The 25,289-nt window shown below is 34.0% G+C and overlaps 1 protein-coding gene across 1 annotated transcript in view; it reads right to left on the bottom strand.

Moving 5' to 3' along the window:
• STAG1 (STAG1 cohesin complex component) overlaps window positions 1-25,289 on the bottom strand; it is a 327,098-nt gene that overhangs the window by 145,307 nt on the left and 156,502 nt on the right. Inside the window, exon 6 of the mRNA XM_010947702.3 lies at window positions 6,235-6,311. Within this exon, the coding sequence (XP_010946004.1) occupies window positions 6,235-6,311 (77 nt within the window). The remainder of the gene's footprint in view (window positions 1-6,234; window positions 6,312-25,289) is intronic.

Below are 25,289 nucleotides of genomic sequence, written 5' to 3'. Positions count from 1 at the left end.
TAGATGCAGAACAAACTTCTGACTCACAGATACAGAGAACAAAGTAGTAGTTACCAGTGGGGAAGGGAATTTGGTAAGGGCAATATATAGGGATACAGGATTTAAGAAAAAAAGGGTTATTATGGGATTATATGAAATCATGTGTGTGAAACTTTTGAAAACTGTAAAGCACTACAGAATTTAAAGAATCCTCCATTCAATTAAAAAAAGTGAACTTTCACTGTTCTTGCATATTTTTCACCATGTTTAATACAATATCATAAACCTCGAATAACACCATGAGACCCACACAAAGTGATGCTGGAAGAACTCTCAAGAAGCAGAGAAAACTCATGACATTCCAAGAAAAAGTTGCGTTGCATGCATAGTCACCATGTACTATGGATTGAGGTCTGCAGCTGTGGTTGCCTGCCATTTCAAAATAAATAAATCCAGTACAAGGACCATTGTAAAAAAAAAAAGAAAAGAAACTTTGTGAAGACATCATTGTAGCTATATCAGCAGGCACAAAAACCTTGTATTTTGTGAAATACCTTTTAATTTCATATTGAAAATGCAGCTTTTATGTGGGTGCAGAACTGTTTTACAAAAGGCAAACCTACAACTCTAAGTCAAGAAAAGGCAGAGTCATTAAATGAAAATGTAAAGAGAAAGGAAGGTAAAAGATACAAAGCTGGAGAATTTAATACCGGCAAAGGATGTTCTGATAATTTCAGAAACAGGGTTTGGTTTAAACTATGTCAAGATAACAGGAGAAGCAGATTCTGCTGACCAAGAGGGAGATAAGTTCCCACTCTCCACTAAGAAAATCATTGAGGAGAAAAGATATCTAACTGAACAGTGATGCAAGTGCCCTATTTGGGAAAAAAAAACTGCCACAAAGGACATTATTGGTAAGGGGGAAGCAAGTAAGCAAGCTAGTAAGGCAGGATGGAATAGGCTAACTATACTTTTTGTGCAAATGCAGTTGGGTTTATGATCAAAACGGTTCTTATCTATAAAGCTACTAACCCCTAGCCTTAAAGAGAAAACGTAAATACCAGCTACCAGTCTTTTGGCTGTACAACAGAAAGGCATGAACAAGAACCCTTTTTCTCCACTGGTTCCATTGATGCTTTGTCCCTGAAGTCAGGAAGTACCTTGCCAGTAAGGGTCTCACTTTTAAAGTTCTTTTGATATTAAACAATACCCCTGGCCACCCAGAACCCCATGAGTTCAACACTGAAGGTGCTGAAGTGGTCTACTTGCCCCCAACACAATGTTTCTAATTCACCCTCTAGATCAGAGAGTCATAAGGAACCTTAAGGCTCATTACACATGGTACTCTTTGGAAAGGATTGTCGATGCTATTGAGGAGAACCCCGTAAGAGAGAACATGATGAAAGTCTGGCAGGATTATACCACTAAAGGTGCCATTGTTGTTACAGAAAAAGCTGTAAAAGCTGTCAGGCCTGAAACAATAAATTCCTGCTGGAGAGAAATTTTGTCCAGATGGTGTGTATGACTTCACAGTACTTACAACAGAGCTGATCAAAGAAATCATGAAAGAGATTGTGGATATGACAGAAAAGGCTGGGGTAGGGGGGAAAGGGGGAAGGGGAGGGGATGAAGGGTTTAAAGATATGGATCTTGAATTTGACACAACATTGTAAAATGACTATACCTCAATTAAAAAAAAAGTTTAAATAAATAAATAAATAAAAATAAAGATATGGATCTTGAAGAAATTCAAGCAGTAACAGACACCACACCAAAGGAATTAAATGAAAATGACAATGGAGATGAGTGCCTTTGAACCAGTGCCACGTAATGAGGAAGATGACATAGAAGAAACAGTTCTAGAAAACAAACTGACATCAGACAATCTGGTAGGAGGGTTCTGCTTATTCAAGATTGGTTTTGACTTTTTTTTTACAACATAGACTCTTCTGTGATATAGGCACTGAAACTAAGAATTGGTACACATAGAAGCATTTTTATAGAAATGAAAAAGTAAAAGTCAGACAAATTATAATGTATTTTTGTAAAACTACACCAAATATGCCTGCTTCTTCTGCCTACCCTTCCACTTCTTTCACCTATTCCACCTCTGCCATTCCTGAGACAACAGGACTGAACTCTCTTCCTCAGCACAATGGATGTGAAAATGAAGATGAAAACCTTTATGATGATCCACTTCCAATAAAGGAATAGTAAATAATCATCATGCCATATAATTAGTAAATGTATCTATTGTGTATGTGTCTTCATGTAAAATACAGTAACTGTATGGCAATAACTTTACGAGACTTTTTTGTGTCATCACTGCCTAAGTATTCACTGTGTAGAAAATTGTGTGCAAGACTTCTATTGAAGTGGATACCCTATCCTTATATAGGCATAAGGTGAGTAATTTTTAATAAAAAATTAATACTGTACTGCTTTTCTTACTATTTTATAACTTTGCTTTCAAAGAATTACATTACTGTGCAGTATTCCTCTTAGTTGAAGACACTGTGTATCAGCCTGTCATCACATGTAAGTAATTTATGAAAAAAGTAACAATGTTTTCAATATTGTATTATGAATATGACTGTAATATGGTATGCCATAAAAAATTTAACAATTCATTCATTAGTGTAAAGGCTAGGCTACTGTGAAACAATTTTTTATCAGTTACACTCAGCTACCACAAAGCAATCGTATTGTTGGTTTCCTAACAATGCGTAAATCATACTTGTAAATAAATATGAATTACTTTTTCACATTATCTTTTCATTTTTGATGTGTAGTGTAAGTAATGCATATAACATCTATGGAGTTTTGTATCATATAAGACAATACTAATATAGGTACTGACAGACAGATGATTCATCTTATAAAGAGGTGGTAGGAACTTATAGTAACAATAAATACAGTACAATACTGTAAATGTGTTTCCCCTTCTTTATGATTCTTAATAACATTTTCTTTTCTTCAGCTTAATTTATTGTAACAACACAGTACATAATACATATAACATACAAAATATGTGATCATCAACTGTTCATGTTATTGGTAAGGTTTCCAGTCAACAGTAGGCTATTAGTAGTTAAGTTTTGGGGGAGTCAGAAAGTTTTATGAGGGTTTTCAGCTACATGGAAAGTCTGAGTCCCTAATACCCGTGTTGTTCAAGGGTCAGCTGTACATCAAATGTGTTGTATTGCAAAGGTTTCCCTTCATGGATGTCACACTTAAATATATGAAAACTACATAAACTAAACTTTGGGAAACATACCTAAGAATTTATATATGGAAATCTGATTCTAATAATGTGGAAAAGAAATACTATTACATTTTGCCTTATCTCCCAGCAACTGGCTGCAATAGGAGTCAAGTGTATATACAGACTCTGAAGAACTATACACTGCTCTGGGAATTAATATACTTCTAAATCAGGGTGATATTACAATCACAAAGCACTTTTGGCTAGGTGCAAATTTATACAGCTTTAAAAAAGGTTATCTAATAACTGATTATAAGCAGTTTGTAATAAGGAATAGAAGCTACAGTATACTACTTTTTCAGGCAATAACATACTCTTGGACCACCTTATCCAAATGACCTTAAACTCATGTCATCTTTACTATAATACAATATATTCATTCATTACACAAAATTTTAATGGCTACTCCCTGTGAACTAGGCATTTTTCTAGGCTTTTGGGATCTAATGGTTCTTGTCATTAATTCTTTCAGAATTTCATCACAAAACATAACTCACCAAAACTAACCTTCCACTTCCAGTGGACTAAATAACCTATATAATATTTTGAAGGGAAAAAACAACTTAATAAAACTCTATACATTTAACAATATGCATGCATTTAAGCAGTTTCTTGAATATACAGTACAAAAAGATCAGTATCTTAAAGTGCTTGAAGATAAAATAGATAGCCTTAGAGAATATCTAATAATAATTCTGCTTTAAATGAAAATGTTCTAATAATAATCAAAACTGTTAGATATACTGTAAAAAATCAAAACAATGACTTTTAAAAGTCTTTGATTAGGTCAATAATCTCAAATATTGGTATAAAAATATTTAGGAATACAAAACAAATACCTTTTGAATAACTATATTTGCTACATTTCATTTATTGTCAGTTTTCATAAGATTTTACTATTTTTCTTGACAATATTCACAGGAATATTTTCTTAGGTATAGCATGACCTTCCTTTCGCTGAGTTCATTTTCCTCTAGTTATTTCGAAATCTTACTACAAAGAAGTGATTTCCTGTTATTATGCATTTTCACACTGTATTCATTTCTGTTTCCCCCTCATTCTATTCTCAAATATGAAGTATTTTTATAACTTAAATCTTGGTTTCCTCTTTTTATTTCCCTTATAATAATGTTCTCAGCAGTTGATATACATTAGAATCACCTGGCAAGCTTTGAAAAAATCCCCATATCCAGGTCACATGTCTTACAAATTAAATCAAAATGTCTGGGGGATGTGGGAAGAAGCCAGGCATCAGTATCCCCATGTGATGTTAATGTACAGCAGTATTTGGCAACTACTACCTTAAACTCTTAATAATCATCCCATCATGTGCGGGTACTGTGAAGGTCCAAGATGCCTTCTACTTATTAATCTACGACCTGAATCACCTGTTTTACAAGCCTGGTATGGCAGTTAGTATATTAGTTGGTGTGTAAATGTACCACTTGCACCTTAATCTGGCTTTGTTATCTTCCATTTGCTACATAAAAACTCATGAAGTAACAACCAAAAATTATTTTTTTTAGTGAAAATTAGTCCCACAAAAATGTTTCAGAATTTATGAGATATTGAATTTTAGAAGTTAATATAGTGTATACAGCTTATATTCCATCATACCTCAACAGAATCTCGGGTAGCCCCTTACAATTAGTAACATTAATATTTAACAGCAATACGTATAGATATTTACACTGAATGGGATAAATAAAAACTATAAATAGCCTCATGTTAGCTGAAGCCAGTTTTTGGAATTTCAGAGCTTTCTGGATTACAGAAATGAAGACAAGCGATTACAGAGTATATCTTCATAGGTGACAATGTAAAGTCTCCCCTACCTCCCATGAAATGTGACTAAATAGTCTGAAAGCCACTGACAGAATGTTTCTGTAAAGAGATACGTGAAAATGTTTTGGCAGTGCTGCTAGAGTAAAGGTGAACATCTGATGAGAAAGACATACACTGAGCAACATGTGTTTAAGTTTATGCTTTATCATGTGTTTGTAGTACTTTTTTCAATTAAAAATAATACTACTACTACTAATAATAAAAAGCCTGAGCCTATTCCACTGAAAGGTGGACCTAGAAGAAAACCAACCTTTGTTGTTAGTGTTGAAAGTCAAGAAAAAGGAACACCTACCAGAAAATGCAAATCTTAATTAAATCAAAGGGAAGAATGTTAAAGCTGGAATTAACTGTAGTCTAAAGCATGACGTGAATTAATGCTCACCATAAATACAACACAGAAATAAATCTGTACAAGTGTTTCAACATCTGCAATCAGTGTAAAACTGTTTGAAAATGGAAAACCATGCAGAAAAAATGATTTCTACACGATTAAATTGTGAAGACTAGCAAAGAAAACTTGTATTCTAAATGGAAATCAGAGTATTTCAAGCAGAGTGTCCCAAACAGAAGTTTTATACACACAGAAAATGGGGAGGGGTAGGGCAGTGTCAGGAATCCATGTAAAATAATTTTGGGAATTCTAAATTAAATAAAGTTAAGCAAATTTTTGTCCATTAGGATTCCTAAGAATCTTAAATAAGATAATGTGCTTTGACAAACTCTAAGGTAGGTGTAATAGGCAGCCTGTCACAATTCCTTGAACTCCAAACCCTTTTTTCTTTAAAGCATTTAATAGGACCAGAATTCCACAGAACATGAAACTGTTGGAAATGCATTTACAAATTAAGGAATTTTATATGGTACTGAAGAATGAATGTCAAGGATCAACTTCTACCTTCTACCATTAATTTTCTTATCCTTAGCAGCTATCAGTCATTATTCAGTGCTTCTACTTCCATGCAATGTAATACATTTCCCAAAGATGATTAATTTTGGAATTAGTAGCATGAATTATCATATAAATGAGAAAGTAGTATATCTTCTCTTATGCTAAACAGCAAATCAAAACAAAACTTAAAATAATCAACATTCACCATTTACAAGTGTAAGCAGGCAATCTGTATAAATACTGAAATGCTATATACCTCATCAAATTCTTCAGTCATTTTTCTGATGATTTCTGCATTCTGCATATTTCGAAACATCTCTATTCTCACAGTACCTGTGGAACAACAGATTTTACAGTTAATCTTTTTCTAACCCATGCTAAATATTAAATTTAATCTGATCACTGCTTGAAAAGTTTTATATGAAACCTTTTGAGTTTTTCTTTCTTCCCCCAAACTTCTACCTATTCTAAAGGAATTCCTTGTTTAAGAAATTCAAAGTTCTTTAGACATCTTAAAAAACCTGGAATATGCTAAATTGAATTAGGTAAGTATAAGAAAAAATATTTAGAAGAGTTTTAGGGAGGATCCTAAGGATTGACTTAAATATATACTGATGCTATCCAGACATATAGCAGGCTGCCTCAGTCTGAAAAACATCCAAGTATAGTGTTCTCTCCCTTCAAGGCTTCTTCTAATATTTTTATCATCAGAATATTCTTCTATAAATCGAAACTAAATGTCCCTTAATCTAACAACACATTTTAGTTAAATCTGTTTCTTCCTCTGAACGTGAAAAGTTGTTCGGTAGCCTCTACAACATGATGAAACAAAGGAAAGGTTAAACCTTTTTGATCTCATTCTTTTGCACTATTTTTATCTTAGTTATTTTATTTTTATCTCCAATATGGTTCTGTAAATATTATCACTCTCATAATAAGAGTGGTTTATATTGGAAACCTGTGTTAAAAATTAACATAACTTAAAGAAACCAGAACAAGGTTCAAAATCAACTTAAGTATAGAGAATCCTGGCCTAATAATTAAATGAGGTTCAGTTTCAACTATTTAAATATAGAATATTCAAGTTAAAAATCACAAGAGTAACACTCAATGAGTCAGTAAGAAAATAATTACTTTATAACCTCTAACAGGCTCCTTCACAGTGATTACCAGTTCCAGTATAAGCCACATTTAAAAACGTAGTGGGAAAAGTATCTAAAATTTGCTGCACTCTCATAGGAAAGACAGAGTAAAACAGCAGACTAAAAGTCAAAGTGTGATCTTAATTCAGAGTCTCAGCAAAAAGTACAATGGCACACTTGGTACATTAAACTTATTTTGACTTAATTTTTACTAATCTATAAAATGAGAAAAATAATATCTACCCATTTAATCAGAACCACTTTTAAGCACATTTTATTTATTGATACATTGCTCTTATTAATTTTCAGGATGCTGAATTCATCAAGTCCCGCCAACAGGTATCCCCCATAATCACCTGTAGAGATGAGACAGTCTAGGGTGGAAAGTATATGAAAAGGAAAAATACTTTTAAAGAGTTCTTCCCCAATATGCAATTTCCTAAACAAAATGAGAAACTTTTTATTGTGACTATATACTTTTTTAATGCCAAGAACAGATATGTATAGAGTATTCAATAGTGCTGAAGGCAGGTTGTTCATGCACTGCAATACAGCCTCTATTTTTAGTGGATTTTAAAGTTTCAAGTAAACAAGAAATGTATTAAATTGATAATTAAAATGATCTCAAATAAAAGTAACTTTCTGTCAGACAGTTTTAAAATCACTCAATTAAACAGTTTTGTTTACATTTAACCCTGTTTGGGTCATGAAATATTTTGCAATCTGAAACAGATTCCCATAGATAACAGGCATGTAATTTCAGGGGTTAATTCACAGTACTCTTAGTAAGTAAAATCATATTATAAGTACTAATAAACAAGCAAAAGAAATAAAACAGATCTTAAAGTTATTAGACATGGGAAGAATTAATTGTTCTTCTTGGGGAGATGGAAATATTTTATATTTTGAAAGCAGTGTAATTACATTGTTGTATGCATTTGTCAAAAGTCATCCATCTATACACTCTAAATGTGAGAATTTTAATGTATGGAAAGTAGATCTTGGTAAAATTGATTTTTTTTTAATTCAAGAAAAAGGACAACACTAATCATACTATTTCAGTAACAAGTTGCACATATTACTGTTAAAATACCTCAAATGTAAATAATGTTCAACTACTCTATTTCCATGACTGACTGACTATACTCTCAATAAACTAGCTTAGTTCACAAAGGGTGAACTGCAGTGATGCTATTTCACTGCATCATTTTAATGCAGTGAAGTAAAAGGCAACAAAACAGTAAGCTCTGTTCAAGCATTCTTCTTTGCCCCTTTTTATATTTTCTAACCTGGAAATGGTTCCCATTTAGCTCACCCACTAGGAAAAAGTATGGCAGAGATCACTCCTTATTAATCTTTGTATTCCCCTGAGCCTTGAAAAATGTGTGGTATCTTAAGCTCCTCTGTCCTATTAAGTTTTCCTTGACAAAGAAAAAAATCTTGCTGTAACTTAAGACTAGTACTCAAAATAAATTAAAAAGCTAATCTCAGTTCACCTTTGTATTCTTGGTTCTTAGAGGTGCACATTTTTAATAGAAGATTATCGTAAGATTATGTATTGCAAAGGTAAATTAAAAATCTGAAGTAATTCAGGTTCATAGAAACATAAAATCTGAAAACAAAGAATAAAAAAGAGTGAAGATTATCTTCCACCTTATCCATGAGAATCCTAAAAGAATAATCCACCAACTTACATATTTTATATTAAAAAATAAAAGATTGAGCAGGCTTTCCTGACAGGATTGTACTTTCAATAAAGATTGAGGAAGAACTTTCAAAACTGTCATTTAAAAATATGAATAATTCCAGAAATGAAAGTAACACCAGAAAGCTACCATCATCAAGTCCTTGATCATTTAAATTATGTCAAACTGTCAGTGACAGCATAACTTGATACAATCCCTGTGGTATGCAATTTGGCAAATGTCTATCAAAATTACAAATTACATACTCATTTGCCTTGATGTTATACTTATTTCAAAGCATGTGTGAAACCACACATGTGCAAAATAGTAACATACAAGGCTATTCCCCGAAACGCTTTTTGTAATAGTAAAAAGGGGAAAAAAACCTATATGCCAAAAAATAAGAATCTGATTACATAAGTAAAAATGGTGATAATAATCACAATGGTGGTGGCAACCAACATTTGGGTGCTCATCATCTTTGAGGCACTGTGCTAAATAAATGCTTAAACTTCACAACAACCCTATTCAGAATGTACAATTTTTTCCTTTCATTTTACAGATGAGAAAATTGAGGCGCCCAGAGATTTGGCAACTTGTAAAAGAGGTTTCCCAGCAGCAGATCCATGGCCTAGATGCAGGCAGTCTGGCTACAGGGTCCATGACAAACTACTACTTTTAAAGTCAATGGAATCCATGGAGATAGAAAGAACAATAAAGCTATCTACGACTGACATGAAAAGATCTGTAGGATATATTCATATGTGAAAAAAGAAGGGATAGCTTCCAGATCAAAATGGTGACATAGGAAGATCCTGAACTCACCTTCTGACATGGACACAGTGAATTTCCAGGTACACATGAAAATTTTTCCTCTTAAACCTAAAGCCTAGCTGAATGATGACTATACATACATCAGGAAAACAAGAAGAAGCCACATCAAAGTGGGCAGGAGAGGCTGGCACAAAATAAACCTCACCTACAGCACAGTGAACCACAATTGGGAGGGAGCTAAAAACCAGAGTTTCTCCCTAAGGAGTGATGGGATCAAACCTCATTATCAGGTACCCCAAATTTTAAGACACGCACTTGAGATGAGCCCTCAAAATATCTAATTTTGAAAACCAGCAGGCTTTGTACCCCAAGATGCACAAGACAGTACCAATCTGGTAGAAAGCTCTTAAAGGACCTGCAGAACTTGGACTCATCCATCCAGGATATAGCTCAGAGGCACCCTATCACAACCAAACAAAGTGAATAAAGATTATTTGCTTATATTAAAACCATATCCTAAGGGGCAGGCATCTAATTTAACACACACATCTAGGAGCCCGCTGGGGCACTCTCTGGGGACAGAGAGAGGTAGGCACCATCTTCACTTTCCCTTTACCATGCTCTAAGCATCAATATCTCCTGGAAGGGAGCCTTTACATGTGCCTGGTGCCCTGATTTTTTTGGCTGCTGCCCAGGATATGATTTTTGATTACCTGGCTCTGGAGTCCAGGGGAACCTGCATTCCTGATCACACAGAACTATAATCAACTGTGTCACTCAGAATGGAGCTCATACCCATCTGGTACCTTGATTTTTGTGACTGCTGCCAGGGGACAACTTTACTTCACCTGGCTTTGGTGGCCAGTGGAGCTTACATTCATAGATCCCACAGTACTGTAACCAATGAAGAGAGTTCTAAAACCAGCTACCACCGCCAGGGCCCATCAGGAGGCAACAGACCTAAGAGCTCAGTTTTTCTGGACTAGAGGCCTATTAGCTAATCATTTATGACTGTGGTGTAAGGGGCAAGGATCTCTTCAAACACACATTTAGGGGCTGACTAATCTTTTTCAAAGATTTCAGAGGGTGGGCACTATCTTCACACTTGCCTTCTGCAGAATTCCAAAGCACCAGTGTCTCCTGATAGGAAGCTTTACACACATCTAGTGTGCTGGTTTTGTGTCTAACGTTACGGGTTTTGCATGGGTAGAGCCCAGGGCCCCTTGATCACCTGGCTCTGGTGCTGAAGGGGCTTGGTTACCTGGGTCTCATGGGCCTATGGCAATGTGAGGGATGGTTCTGGGCAGGCTATCACACCCAGGGCACTGCACAGACAGCTGACTGAAGCAGTCCACAGTCCATGAAAGAGGCCACTTTGCCTGTCCTGGAGCTTGGGGTTGAGGGGCAGGTTTCGGGTTTGACACACATGTAGTGGCACACAAAAACTGCTCTCAAGGAACATAGACTGTTGATGTCACTACTACTAGAAAAAAACTGGAAAACCTGTGAACACGTGGAGGCTGAAGAATATGCTACTAAAAAAGCCAATGGATCACTGAAAAAATCAAAGAGGCAATCAAAAATACTTTGATACAAATGAAAATAAAAACACAATGATCCAAAACCTCTGGAATACAGCGAAAGCAATTCTCAAAGGGAAGTTTATAGCACTACAAGCCTACCTCAGGAAACAAGAAAAATCTCAAATTAAAAACCTAACCTTACACTTAAAGCAATTAGAGAAAGAACAAAGCAAGCCCAAAATTAGTAGAAGAAAAGAAACCATAAAGATTAGAGCAGAAATAAATGAAAGAGACTGAAAAAAAAAATAGAAAAAACAATGAAACTAAAAGCTAGTTCTTTGAAAACATAAACAAAATTGATAAAACTATAGTCAGACTCATCAAGAAAAAAAGTGAGGGCCCAAATTAATAAAATCAGAAATGAAAAAGGAGAAGTTACAACCGACAGCACAAAAATACAAGGGATCATAAGAGACCACTATGAGCAACTATATGCCAACAAAAAAGACAATGTAGAAGAAAAGGACAATTTCCTAGAAAGGTACAATTTGCCAAGACTGAAGCAGTAAGAAACAGACAATGTGAATAGATCAATCACCAGTACTGAAATTGAATCAGTAATTTAAAAACTCCTAACACACAAGTCCAGATGTCTTCACAAGTGAATTCTATAAAACATTTAGAGAAGAGTTAACACCTATCCTTCTGAAACTATTCCAAAAAATTTCAGAGGAAGGAACACTTCCAAACTAATTCCATGAGATTCTCATCATCCTCATACCAAAACCAGACAAAGATATCACAAAAAAGGAAATTATAGGCCAATATCACTTATGAATATAGATGCAAAAACCCTCAACAAAATACTAGCAAACAGACTCCAACAATGCATTAAAAGAATCATACACCATGATCAAGTGGGATTTATCCCAGGGATGCAGGGATTTTTCAGTATCTGCAAATCAATCAATGTGATACAACACATTAACAAACTGAAGAATAAAAACCATATGATTATCTCAACAGATGCAGAAAAAGCTTTTGATAAAATTCAACATCCATTTATGATAAAAATTCTTACCAATTACCAAAGTGGGTATAGAGGGAATATTCCTTAATATAATAAAAGCCATATGACAAACCCACAGCTAACATCACACTTAATGGGGAAAAGCTGAAAACATTTCCTCTAAGACCAGGAACAAGACAAGGATGTCCACTCTCACCAGTTTTATTCAACACAGTTTTGGAAGTTCTACCCATAGCAATCAGAGAAGAAAAAGAAATAAAAGGAATCCAAATTGGAAACGAAGAAGTAAAACTGTCACTGTTTCTAGATGACATGATACTACACACAGAAAACCCTAAAGAAGTGACCCAAAAACTATGAGAACTCATCAATGAATTTGATAAAGTTTCAGGATACAAAATTAATATACAGAAATCTGCTGTATTTCTATACACTAACAACAAAATAGCAGAAAAAGAAATTAAGGAAATAATACCATTTACCATCACACCAAAAAGAATAAAATACTTAGGAATAAACCTACCTAAGGAGGCAAAAGACCTGTACTCCGAAAACTCTAATAAGACACTGATGAAGGAAACTGAAGACGACATAAACAAATGGAAAGATACACCGTATTCCTGCATTGGAAGAATCAATATTCTTAAAACGACCATACTGCTCAAGGCAATATATAGATTTAATGCAATCCCTGTCAAAGTACCAATGACATTCTTTACAGAGCTGGAACAAAAAATGTTGAAATTTGTATAGAAACTTAGAAGATCCTGAATAATCAAAACAATCTTGAATAAGAATGGAGCTAGGGCAACCTTGTTCCCCAACTTCAGACTATACTACAAAGCTAAAGTAATCAAAACAGTATGTTATTGGCACAAAAAATAGACACATAGATCAATGGAACAGGATAGAGAGTCCAGAAATAAACCCATGCACTTATGGTCAATTAAATCTATGGCAAAGGAGGCAAGAATATACAATGAAAAACAGTCTCTTCAATAAGTGGTGCTTGGAAAATTGGAGAGCTACCTGTAAAAGACTGAAATTAGAACATTCTCTAACATTATATACAAAAATAAACTCAAAATAGATTAAAGACTTAAGTATAAGACCAGATACAATAAAACTCCTAGAGGAGAACACAGGCAGAACACTCACAGACGTAAATCACAGCAATATATTTTTGGAACCAGCTCCTGGAGTAATGGAAATAAAAGCAAAAATAAACAAACAGGATCTAATTAAACTTAAAAGCTTTTGCACAGCTAAAAATACCATCAACAAAATGAAAAGACAGACTTCAGAATGGGCGAAAACATTTGCAAATGATATGACTGACAAGGGACTAATTTCCAAAATATACAAACAGCTTATATACCTTAATATAAAAAAAAAACAAAACAAGTAACCCAATCCAAAAATGGGCAGAAGACTGAAACAAGCTATTCTCCAATGAAGACATACAAATGGCCAATAGGCACATGAAGAAATGCTCAATATCACTAATTATTAGAGAAATGCAAATCAAAACTATAATGATATATCACCTTACACCAGCCAGAATGGCCATAATTAAAAAGTTTACAAACGATAAATGCTAGAGAGGGTGTGGAGAAAAAGAAACCCTAGAACACTGTTGGTGGGAATGTAAACTGGTACAGCCACTATGGAGGACAGCATGGAGGTTCCTTAAAAAACTAAAAATAGACTTACCATATGATCCAGCAATTCTGCTCTGGGGCATACACCCAGAGATAAATATAACTCAAAAAGACACATGCACCCCAATATTCACACCAGCACTATTCACAATACCCAAGACATGGAAATAGCCCAAATGTCCATCGACAGATGACTGGATAAAGAAGATGTGGTATATTATACAATGGAATACTACTCAGCCATAGAAAAGAAAAATAATTCCATTTGCAACAACATGGATGGCCTGGAGAATGTCATTCTAAGTGAAGTAAGCCAGAAAGAGAAAGAAAAATGCCATATGACATGACTTATATGTGGAATCTATTTTAAAAAGGGACACAAATGAACTACTTATAGTTATAACTTAGATGACTGATTTCTTGAATATGTGTCAGCACATTTGACTGTCCTTTATGATTGGATTACTGTAATCTGTTGATTCTTTTTTTGTGGTTGGTTTTATTCCTTTGATAACTATGTAAGTTTAAAAACTAAAGCTCTAAACTGTTCTTAGAAACAATGAACAACACATATATATAAATTTTAAAAATATGTGCAATATATTGTATATACATATTTACATGCAATATAATGTATATGCGCAGTCAAACAGTAATAATTCTACCTAATAAAACTGAAAAACGGGGGGAGGGGAGGACAGCGAAGGGGCAGGAGGCAAGAAACCAGGTTGGACAAGCTTCAGTGTGACCCTCTGGAGCTTCTGGGGCAAGAACAGGGCTTGGACATGCATGGAGGAGAGGGGCTGCAGCTGAGGGCAAAGGAGCTGAGACTAGATAATTTCTGTACATTCAGGCATGAAATAAAGTCAATAAAAATTAGAATGAAATAAATTGGTTGCATTTCTTTACACTAATAACAAACTATCAGAAAGAGAAATTAAGAACATGATTCTATTTACAACTGCTTCAAAAAGAAAAATATATCTAGGAATAAATTTAACAAAGGAGGTGAAAGACTGGTATGTTGAAAACAGTAAGACATTAATCAAAGAAATTAAAGAAGACATAAACAAATCAAATGCAAAAATATTCTCTATTCTTGGATTGGAAGAATATTGTTAAACTGTCCACACCACCCAAAGTAATCTACAGATTCAACAAAATCCCTGTCAAAATTCAATGACATTTTTCACAGAAGCAGAACAAACAACTCAAAATGGAACCACAGAAGACCCCAAGTAGCCAAAGCAAATGAGAAAGAAAAACAAAGCTGGAGGCATCACACTTCCTGATTTCAAACTACAAAACAAATCTATAATAATTAAAACAGTATGGTATTGGCATCAAAACAGACACACAGATCAGGAGAACAGAACAGAGATCTCAGGAGCAAACTCTTGCCTCTATGATCAATTAATTTATGACAAAGCAGCCAAGAATATAAAATGGGGAAAGGACAGGCTCTTCAATAAATGGTACTGGGAAAACTGGATAGCCACATGCAAAAGAATGAAAAATTTCCAACATTTTACACCATACAAAAAAATTAACTCACAATGGATTAAAGACTTGAATGTAGGACCTAAACTATGTTTCCTAGAAGAAAATATAAGGGGGTAAGCTGGTCATGATAATGATTTTTTGGATTTGATACCAAAAGCAAAGGCAGCAGAAGCAAAAATATACAAGTGGACTACACCAGACTAAAAAGTTTCTGAACAGCAAAGGAAATCATCAACAAAATGAAAAGGTAACCTGCTGTATGTAAAAAAAAAAAATTTGCAAAACACCTGTATGATAAGGGGTTAATATCCAAAATAAACAAAAGAACTCAATAGCAAAAAACAATCCAATTAAAAATGGGCAGAACATATGAACAGACAGGTCTCCTAAGAAGATATACAGATGGTCAACAGAAATGTAAAGATGCTCAACATCATTAATCAGGAAAAACAAAGCAAAACCACAGTAAGCTATCATTTCATAGTTGTCAGAATGGCTATTATCAAAAAGAGACAAAATAAGAACTGGCAAGGATGTGGAAAAAAGGCAACCCTCATGCACCACTGGTGTGAATGTAAATTAGTACAACCACTGTGGAAAACAGTACGGAGGTTCCTCAAAAAATTAAAATAGAACTACCATATGATCCAGCAATTAATTCCATTTCTTGGTAATTATCTAAAGAAAATGAAAACATTAATTTGAAAAGATACCTGCACCTCCATGTTCATGGCAGCATTATTTACAATAGCCAAGATAAGGAGCCAACCTAAGTGTCCAAAGGATAAAGAAATTGTGGTATACATATACAATGGAATATTATTCAGCAACAAAAAAGAATGAAATCTTGCCATTTGGAACAATATGAATGGACCTCAAAGGCAATATGCTAAGTGAAATAAGTCACACAAAAAGACAAATTCTGCATGATCTCTCTTACACATAGAATCTAAAAACAGGAAAAACATTTTTAAAAAGAAATAGATACAAAGAATAGAGTGGTGGTTACAATAGGTGCCTGGTGGGGGAAATAGGTGAAAAAAAATTTTTTTTAGTTTAAATAATTTGAACTTTTAAAATAAGGGGTATATATGTATCTGAATGTACATGAATTAAAATATTTCTGGAAAGGTACACAAACATCTGGCAAAGTTGGCTGCCTCTGAGAAAAAGAAGTATGTAGTTGGGGTTTAGGGATGTAATGGAGACATTATATTGCATACCTTTTCATTTCCTGATATCTGAAGTATATGAATATATTACTTAGACAAAATAATGAATGAATACATTACAAATAAAAAATAAATTGTTAAAAACTAAACTGAAAGACAGATTGCTCTTAAACCATACAATAGCATTTATGTAGTCACTATCAATATGTACTCAGTAGAGAGCAGGCAGAAGAATGCTTGACTTGAGTTTTCAAGAAATGCAAAATTTTGTTTTCTTACCAGCTATTATATAGGACATCAAAGATGGAATCAAAGATATGAAAACAGGGCTGAAGAACACTACACTGCATAATCAGCAATATGGACAATTATAAAAAGGAACTGTATTTGTGGTCATAGCAATCACTACAAATAGCAGAACCTTCAAGAAATCATACTAGAGTGGTGTAAAGTCTTTGGCAACAGATACAGTAAGGCTTAAATCTCAGCTCCACCAGTTACTAAGCTATGGGACACTGAAAAAGTCAATGTTCTCTATGAAACTCAGGTTTCTAATCTTTAAAATGGTGATAATACTTCTTCAGAGCAAGGATGTTGTTTTGTTTAATGCAGTAATTCCTAGTGCCTGGAATAGTGCTTAGCACAGGGGAAACATTCAAAAATGTTTGTTGAACAAACAACTAAGGATATGAGAACAACATGAGATAACAAACATAAAATATTTAGCACTGTACCCATATCATATAAGATGCTCAGTTAGTATTAAGCTCTCCTACTTTGAGCATTCATTTTTTGATAGATTATTCTGCCCATTTTGGAGGTGAGCAAAAGCTCTAGTTCCTTATTTGAGTTCTACTGGATGCCAGATTCCTACTTGTGCATGTTGCCAGGGTAATGCTGTTTGAAGAATAAAACCAGTCACCTCTTTTATTCCAGAACCAAGGAAAGTCATTCCAGTGGAGCTGACACAACAGCACTAAACACCCATGCCCAAAATGCCTAGAACTCATCATAGGGATGAGTTAAGGAAATAAAGAAGTCATTGTCAGAGGAAGCTAAGCAAGAACCAGCAAACTGTCTTATTCTCATACACACAAACCCATGGCTTAGAGAACCGTCTCACCTTATCCTCTTTAGCCTTTGTCAGTTCTACCCCTCCTCTCTCTCCTCTGTTCTATGATGCCAGCCATAGCAAGAACCCTAGCCTTCTTTGTATCCTTCCAACTAGGTACAGAAGCAGGTAGAAGAGAAGACTGAAGGGGAACAGAACTTTAATTATGACAAAAACAATTTATCCAAATAAAGCAAAAGGCTCTTTGAGGTTTGTTGCTTTTTATAGTATAGTAACATCCTGGCTCACTCAATTCCAAATCCGGGTGTGGGTAAAATACACTAACAATGCCTGAGAGTACTTAGCAGAGAGCTTTTCAAACAGTAGACGCTTTCTAAGTAACTATCCCATGTATTAAAAACCTTTTATTTAAGGATGTTCTTTTAAAGAGTGGATTACAGAGTCTAAATAAATAACATTTAATAGGGTAACAGACCAGAGGTAATTCAAACATATAACAGGATGTTTTGGTAGTCTTATTTTTTGCTTCATTTTTACTTAAGTAACAGGCAGCAGGTAACAAATCAAACTAAAATGAAGAAAGACTGAAATAAATATGGATAAATGAGTAGAGAAAATCTGATACAAAAAAGGAGAAGAAATGCTGAGGCTACTAAAACTGAGGATTCACTTAAGAAACAACTGCATACCAGAAATGTAGGACTTAATAATTACCAAGGATTGCAGTGCCCAACCGTAAAAGTCTTCCTCAAGATTTAAAGAGAGTGGGAAAAAGATTGAGAAAGATAGACACTTTGCTTGCCTTTTAATGAGCATTTCAAGCTTAATTATAAATATCTTGAGATGTATTTGGTTTGTCTCAGTAATATATGCAAAACTGGAAAAAAAATTACCCCACAGATAAGTAAATATGCACTTTTAGAAACTTGTAAATCTTTTAGAATACCTTAATAATTGAAATTGTTCTAATTTTATCTCCAATGACAAGTCTGTCTCTAGGTGGCAGCCTATACTTTGCAACATTCCTTATAAAAGAAAAAAAAAAACAAACAAATATACTTCTTCCTCTGTAAATACAAAAGGCAAGTGAAACATCAAACTAAATTCTTAAAAAAAAAATCACATACATACTGGCACATGATATGTGAGTACTAATTAACTAGTGCTCAAAATACATAGGGTATATTCTGTCCATGTCAAAAACAGATTAACTATACTAAATACTAGAATTTCAAATTTTGGAGCTTGGTTGAGCTATGCTAGTATAGCCCAGAGCCAAAAGCAAGCAGTGTCCTAGAGCTATAACCTAGCAAACTATTTTCACCAAATCTTCAACAACTATTACAACAACTGCATTTTCAGTGCTGGTGCTGTTCACACAGACAAGAATTAGAGGAAAGGATAGTGAGGAAAATACATTTATTTTTTTAAAGATCTGTCTGCTAACCTCAGGTTCTATTACTAATGTAAATATAATTCAAGACAGGCAGGGTTTCTTAATCTGTGACACATGGATTCCTAAGTATCTATAAACCTTTTGAAACTATGAAAATTTGGCTCTACGCATTTTTGTGGAGAAAAGCCCAAATTCTTCAGGAAATTATTAAAGGAATTTGAAAGTCAAAAAGGTAAACATTACACATTAAAGGAAAAAAATCAGCCAAACATTTTTCATTTTAGGGAAATAAAGGGAGAAATTAAATTGTGGCAGTAAAGAACAGCTCTAGAGAAGATTTACCCTTCTTATCATGGTATGGAAAAGCAAAGACTCTGGACTTGGGGATGAGAAGACAAGGCTAAACTCTTTTCTTCCTAATAAAGTGGGCCATGACTGAAATGGTATCATTTAAGGAAAACCAGGTTTCATTTCTAAATGGCACGAGGGGCCTTATCCATGTTACAGAGATCCATAAATTACAGAATGATAATTTTTATTTATCAAGTATCCTGTTTATAGCCAATGCTACAAGTTTCACACCAGTTACATAATATATGTAAGATAATTTAGGATTTAATTATTTGAGATTATTTAGGATTATCTGACAGTTTCTTATCAAACTGCATGTAAATGACCAAGTCCTGTTTCTTTAACCTATGCTTCAAAGCTACATCAATAGAAGGTCCCAAATAATCTCAAGTATACTTTTGTGAAGTAGCTCTTACAACTTTTTTATGTGCCACTAAGACTTTCTCAACCAATCTTTATCTAAATTACCTCTTTTTCTATTTTATCAAACTTCTATGTATGTCATCAAAGAGAAAAAAAAGAACTAACTGGGCTTAATAAGAGTCTCAAAGAATTTTCCTTAAACTGAATTCCTAAGTATTTTCTTAAAAATATTCTTTTAATTTCAGAATAGTTTTAGGCTGACAGAAAAGCTGTAAACAAAGTACAGAGGTTCCCATATACACCTCAACAAGTTTCTCCTACTGTTAATATCTGACGTAAGTGTGGTACATCTATCACAACTAATGAGCCAATATTGACATTATTACTTTCCACCAGTTTTAATGAGAAATAATTGACATACATCACTGTATATAAATTTAAGATGTACAGCATAATGGCTTGACTTACAGATATTAAGAAATGATTACAACAGGTTTAGTAAACATCTACTATCTCATAATGATATAATAAAAAAAGGAAAAAAATTCTCCTTAGAACGAGAACACTTAGGATCTACTCTCCTAACATCTTTGCTACGTATCATACAACAGCATTAACTATAGTCATCATGCTGTACATTATATCCCCAGTACTTATGTCTTATAACTGGAAGTTTGTACCTCTTGATCACCTTCCTCAAATTCCCCCTCTTCCTAACCTGGTAACATTATTATTAACTAAAAGTCATACTGTATTCAGATTTTCTTAGTTTTTACCTAATGCCCTTTTCATGTTCCAGGATCTTATCAAGAATACCACAAAAGACAGTATCTGTCATGTCTACTTAGGCTGCTCTATACTGTGACACTTTCTTAGGCTTTGTTTTTGATGTCTGTGATGGTTTTAAGGAGCAGTGGTCAGGTATTTTATGAAATGTTTTTCAATCTGAGTTTCTCGGATGTTTTCCTCATGGTTAGATATGGTTTATGGATTTTTGAGAGGAAGATCAAAGAGATAAAGTGCCATACTCATCACATCAAACTAAGGGTATATGCTATCAGCATGACCAAACAATATTAATAAATCATGATCACCTTGCTGAGGTACGGTCTGTCAGGTTTTTCCACTGTACCAATTATACTTTTCCTACTGTATTCTTTGGAAGGATGTCACTACATACAACCCACTTTTTAAGGGGTGGGGAATTATGCACCATTTCCTTGAGGTTTATGTAGGTAACTACATAATTTTAAATTTTTCTGCAAAGAATATTTGTCTATTCTCATTCATTTCTTTTATTATTCAATCATTTATATCAGTATGGTCTCGTGAACATTTTATAATCCAAGTCTAGGATACCTATTTTATTGCTCAAACTGTCCCAAGTTTGGTACTGAGGGCTCCTTCACAGTTAGCTCTTATGTCCTTTTGATATACCCTCATCATTGTTTTGTTCTGAGTACTTCTTACTTTCTGACAAGATGGAATGTTCTAGGCTTACCTTACATATTCTCTGTTTCAGTCCTAGAAGCTAACATTTCTTCAAGGAGACCTGGTTTCTTTTATTGGACAATGGAATCAGAAACCAAGATTTGGTTTTAGGTGTGTTTGTTGCTACTGGCTTATTGCTATTGGTACGTAATTTCCCTTAGGCCCTCTAAGCTGAAAGAACAAGGAAATGTGTGTGTGTGTGTGTGTGTGTGTGTGTGTGTACACAAACTTATCTATAAATATTTCTACATGTAACCATACATATATATATTAATCTATATATGAGTTATGCTAATGCCTTCAACATTACCAATTAGATTATTCTCGTGTTCTCCTCCTGCATTATCTATAATCTCTTCCAACAGTGCAAAATCTGGTTCCCACCATTAACTAGGTATTTACTTAACTTTCCTACCCCAGTATACATGTACAGTGACTTCAGAATTGATAACCCATGCCCCCATTGGAAATAACTTAACCAATCAGAGTACGTGCTTATGCATAGTTCTTTCTGCCTTTAGTCTTATGAGTCTCCACTCATTTCTTCAGTTACTTAGGACCACACCTTTTCCCCAAACCCCTTCAGTGACAGTATTTCATGTATTTTCAATACAGTTAGACCCTTCTGTCAGTCTGCATTCATCCTGGGATGACCTCATAAGTAATTTTTTTTAATTTGCAAGCAAAGATTTTTTAAAATTCTTTATGCTATAAAAAGTTCTGTGGGTTTTGAAAAATGCATAGTATCACATATCCACCATTAGTATCACACAGAATAGTTTTATCACCCTAATTCCCCTATTCAAGCCTCACTCCTCCCCAAAACTCTGGCACGAATTTGTTTACCATTTCTAGTTTTGTTTTTTCCAGAATGTCATATAAACTGGAATCATACCGTATGCAGCCTTTTCAGACTGGCTTCTTTCACTCAGCAATGCCCATTAAGATTCATCTACACTTTTGTGTGGCTGGAGACTCATTCCTTCTTATCATCAAATAATATTCCATTGTATGGATGTATCACAGTTTATTCATTTCATCTACTGAAGGACATCTTGGTGGCTTCCAGTTTTTCGACAATTGTTATAAATATATTTACTACAAACATCCACATTCAAATGGTTATGTGAACATAAGTTTCAAATCAACTGGATAAATATTTAAGAGCATGAGTCCTGGATTTATAGCAAGGCTATGTTTAATTTTGTAAGAAACTCTGAGATTATCTTCCATAGTGGCTATACCACTTTGTAGTCCCACCAGTAAGGAATTCCTATTGCTTCACATCCTTGCCAGTAATTTATTTAGTCAGTTTTCTTGAATTTAGCCTTTCTAATAGATGCGTAGTGATATCTTTTAAAATTTTAATTGGCATTGCCCTAGTGACAAATGATATTATCTTTCTTATGCTGATCGGCCATCTATACATTTTCTCTGGTGAGATGGTCTTATATCTAAGTCTTTAAGCCATTCTGAGTTTATTTTTGAGTATCGTGTGAGAAAGTGTTCTAACGTCATTGATTTATAATGGCGGCTGTCCAGCTTTCCCAACACCACTTGCTGAAGAGACTGTCTTTTTCTTCACTGCATATTCCTTCCTCCTTTTCCAAAGATTAACTGGATATGAAAAGAATATGAAAAGGAATACATATGTATAAAAGAATCATTATTCTGTACACCAGAAGCTAACACAACACTGTAAATTAACTATACTTCAATACAAATGAAAAAACAAAGAGGGGAGGGTATAGCTCAGTGGTAGAGCAATGCTTGGCATGCACGAGGTCCTGGGTTCAATCCCCAATAACTCCATTATAATAAATAACCTGAATTACCTCCCTCCCCCCAAAATTGTTTTTAAATAAATAAAAAATAAAAGAAAACAAAAGTTAATCAGAAGACCTTGTGTTTGCAAATTAAGAAATATGCTTTTAAGTAGTCGATGAATTAAAGAAAGACAATTAAAATACATTTTGAATTAAACTAATGAAACGAAAAATCACAAGTTATACAAATTAAAAATATAAGCGGATATTATAAATGTTATTAAATAAATATGAAAATTTAGATGAAATGGAGAATTTCCTAGAAAAATAAAGCATGTCAAAATAATAAAATAGCAGAATACTGTTAAGTCAGTTAAACAAATTAAATCAGTAGTTTAAATACTTCCAATAAAAAAATTTTAGGACCATATGATTTCAATAGTGAATTCTACCAAATGTTCTGTAAATAATTAATTCCAATTTCATATAGTCTTCCAGAAAATAATAAAGATATTCTACACAATTCATCTTTATGAGGTTAGCAAAGCCTTGATAATAAAACCTGAAATGGAAAGAATAAAAAGAAAAAATTGAGGCCAATCTAGTTGATAAATACAAATCTAAAAAATCCTAAACAAAGTATTAGCAAACCAAAGCATGAAATAATATTAAAAGCACAATATACCATGATCAAGTTAAATTCCTTTCAAGAATGCATATTAGATTTAAAATTAAAAGATCAGTGGTAGCCATGGATGAGAGGTGAAGAGCTGGGGAAAATATAAACAGGAGATGCACAGGGGGGACTTTTAGGACAGTGAAACTATTGTTTGATACTATAGTAGTGCATTTTCAAAATCCATAGAAATTTATAACACAAAGAGTACATCTGTGAAGGAAGAAATCTGCTCTGCCAGATCAGTAAACAAAGGATGTTGTGACCATCAAGCCATCAGCCACTGTAGCCACGCCCACTCTGCACACTGAGGGGATTCAGGATGAAAAAAGAAAGGACACGAGTTAAGGTGCATATCAAAGGAATTATTTCAATGAGACGAGACTGTTGCATTTTCCCATACAAAGTTCTAAATTCATTAACTTAAGTGTCTGGTTTTTCTTTAATTAACAGTAATATTCTGATGTTCTGACTACCTGGTTTTTGTTGCAAAAACTCCTATATATCAGGGCTCCTCTCTTACCTCGTCGGAGTGGTCCCTCAGAGTTATCTGAGAGACTATCTCCTGGGCTTAAGACTTCAGCAAGTCTGCTGAATAAAACATAATTCTCAGTTTTTAGGTTGTATAATTATAAGACCTAATGTGAACTATGGACTTTGGTTAATAATAATGTATCATTACTGGTTCTTCAATTTTAACAAATGTACGACACTAATACAAAATGTTAACAGAGGAAACTGGAGGGGAGAGGATGGTATATGGGAACTCTGTAATTTTGGCTTAATTTTCTTTTGTAAACCTGGAACTCCTATAAAAAATAAAGTCTACTTAAAAAAAGATCCACTTACAATAAATTTTTTAAAGGCCTAAAGTCCACAAATGAAAATTTTGGTTAACACATATGTAAAACCTTTTCATTCATACATAAAAATACCCTCTAAAATCCTGAATGAAAAGAGAGACCTAAATAAATGGAGCAATATATACAATGACCATAAACTGGAAGACTCAGTTTTATAAAGATGTAAATTCATCTTGCATCAATGTATAGCAGTAGTTATCAACCAATGTCCCATCCCCACCCAGATATGAAAAATGAAGGTTGGGGTGGTCATATAGTGCCCAATTGTGATTATTTACAAATAGAATAGCATTTTAATTTTTCTTCCAAAATGATGTTTATCATTTTGCCAAATAGCTATTAAGTTGTTAAGACATACTTAAATTGTTTGGAACGAACTACTTAAAAAAAAAATCTTTTCGGTATTTTTTGGCCTACCGATACAATGAAAAAATTATTGAGACAGTAATCTGCCCATGAGACATGAAACTTCAGGAAACACTTGGAGTAACTGTTACTGGGTGAGATCAATACTCCAGCAATCCTAACCTAGAAAGCCCTTGTATTTGGAAACCCACTGCTAGGCACAAGCACCACAAAATAGAACTATTACTTGTTATAACCACCTAAGAAAGGTTATTTCTGACCCAAAATAAACCAGTTTGATAAACACACCCTTTAATAACTTAAAAAAAGGCACACTGTGACTGAAACTATTTATCCGCCAAATCGGTTACATACTGGTGTTACTATATACCAAAATATAAATGCCTGTACCAATGATGTATTAAACAGTAATACTTTGTGAATCTGTCTGTTTTGTCAGTTCAATTGTGTCTTTTTTAAAAGATTCTACATATAAGT

The sequence above is a fragment of the Camelus bactrianus genome, chromosome 1 (genome assembly GCF_048773025.1).
Source record: "Camelus bactrianus isolate YW-2024 breed Bactrian camel chromosome 1, ASM4877302v1, whole genome shotgun sequence".
Lineage (NCBI taxonomy): Eukaryota > Metazoa > Chordata > Mammalia > Artiodactyla > Camelidae > Camelus > Camelus bactrianus.
This window is presented reverse-complemented; position numbering and strand designations above follow the sequence as displayed.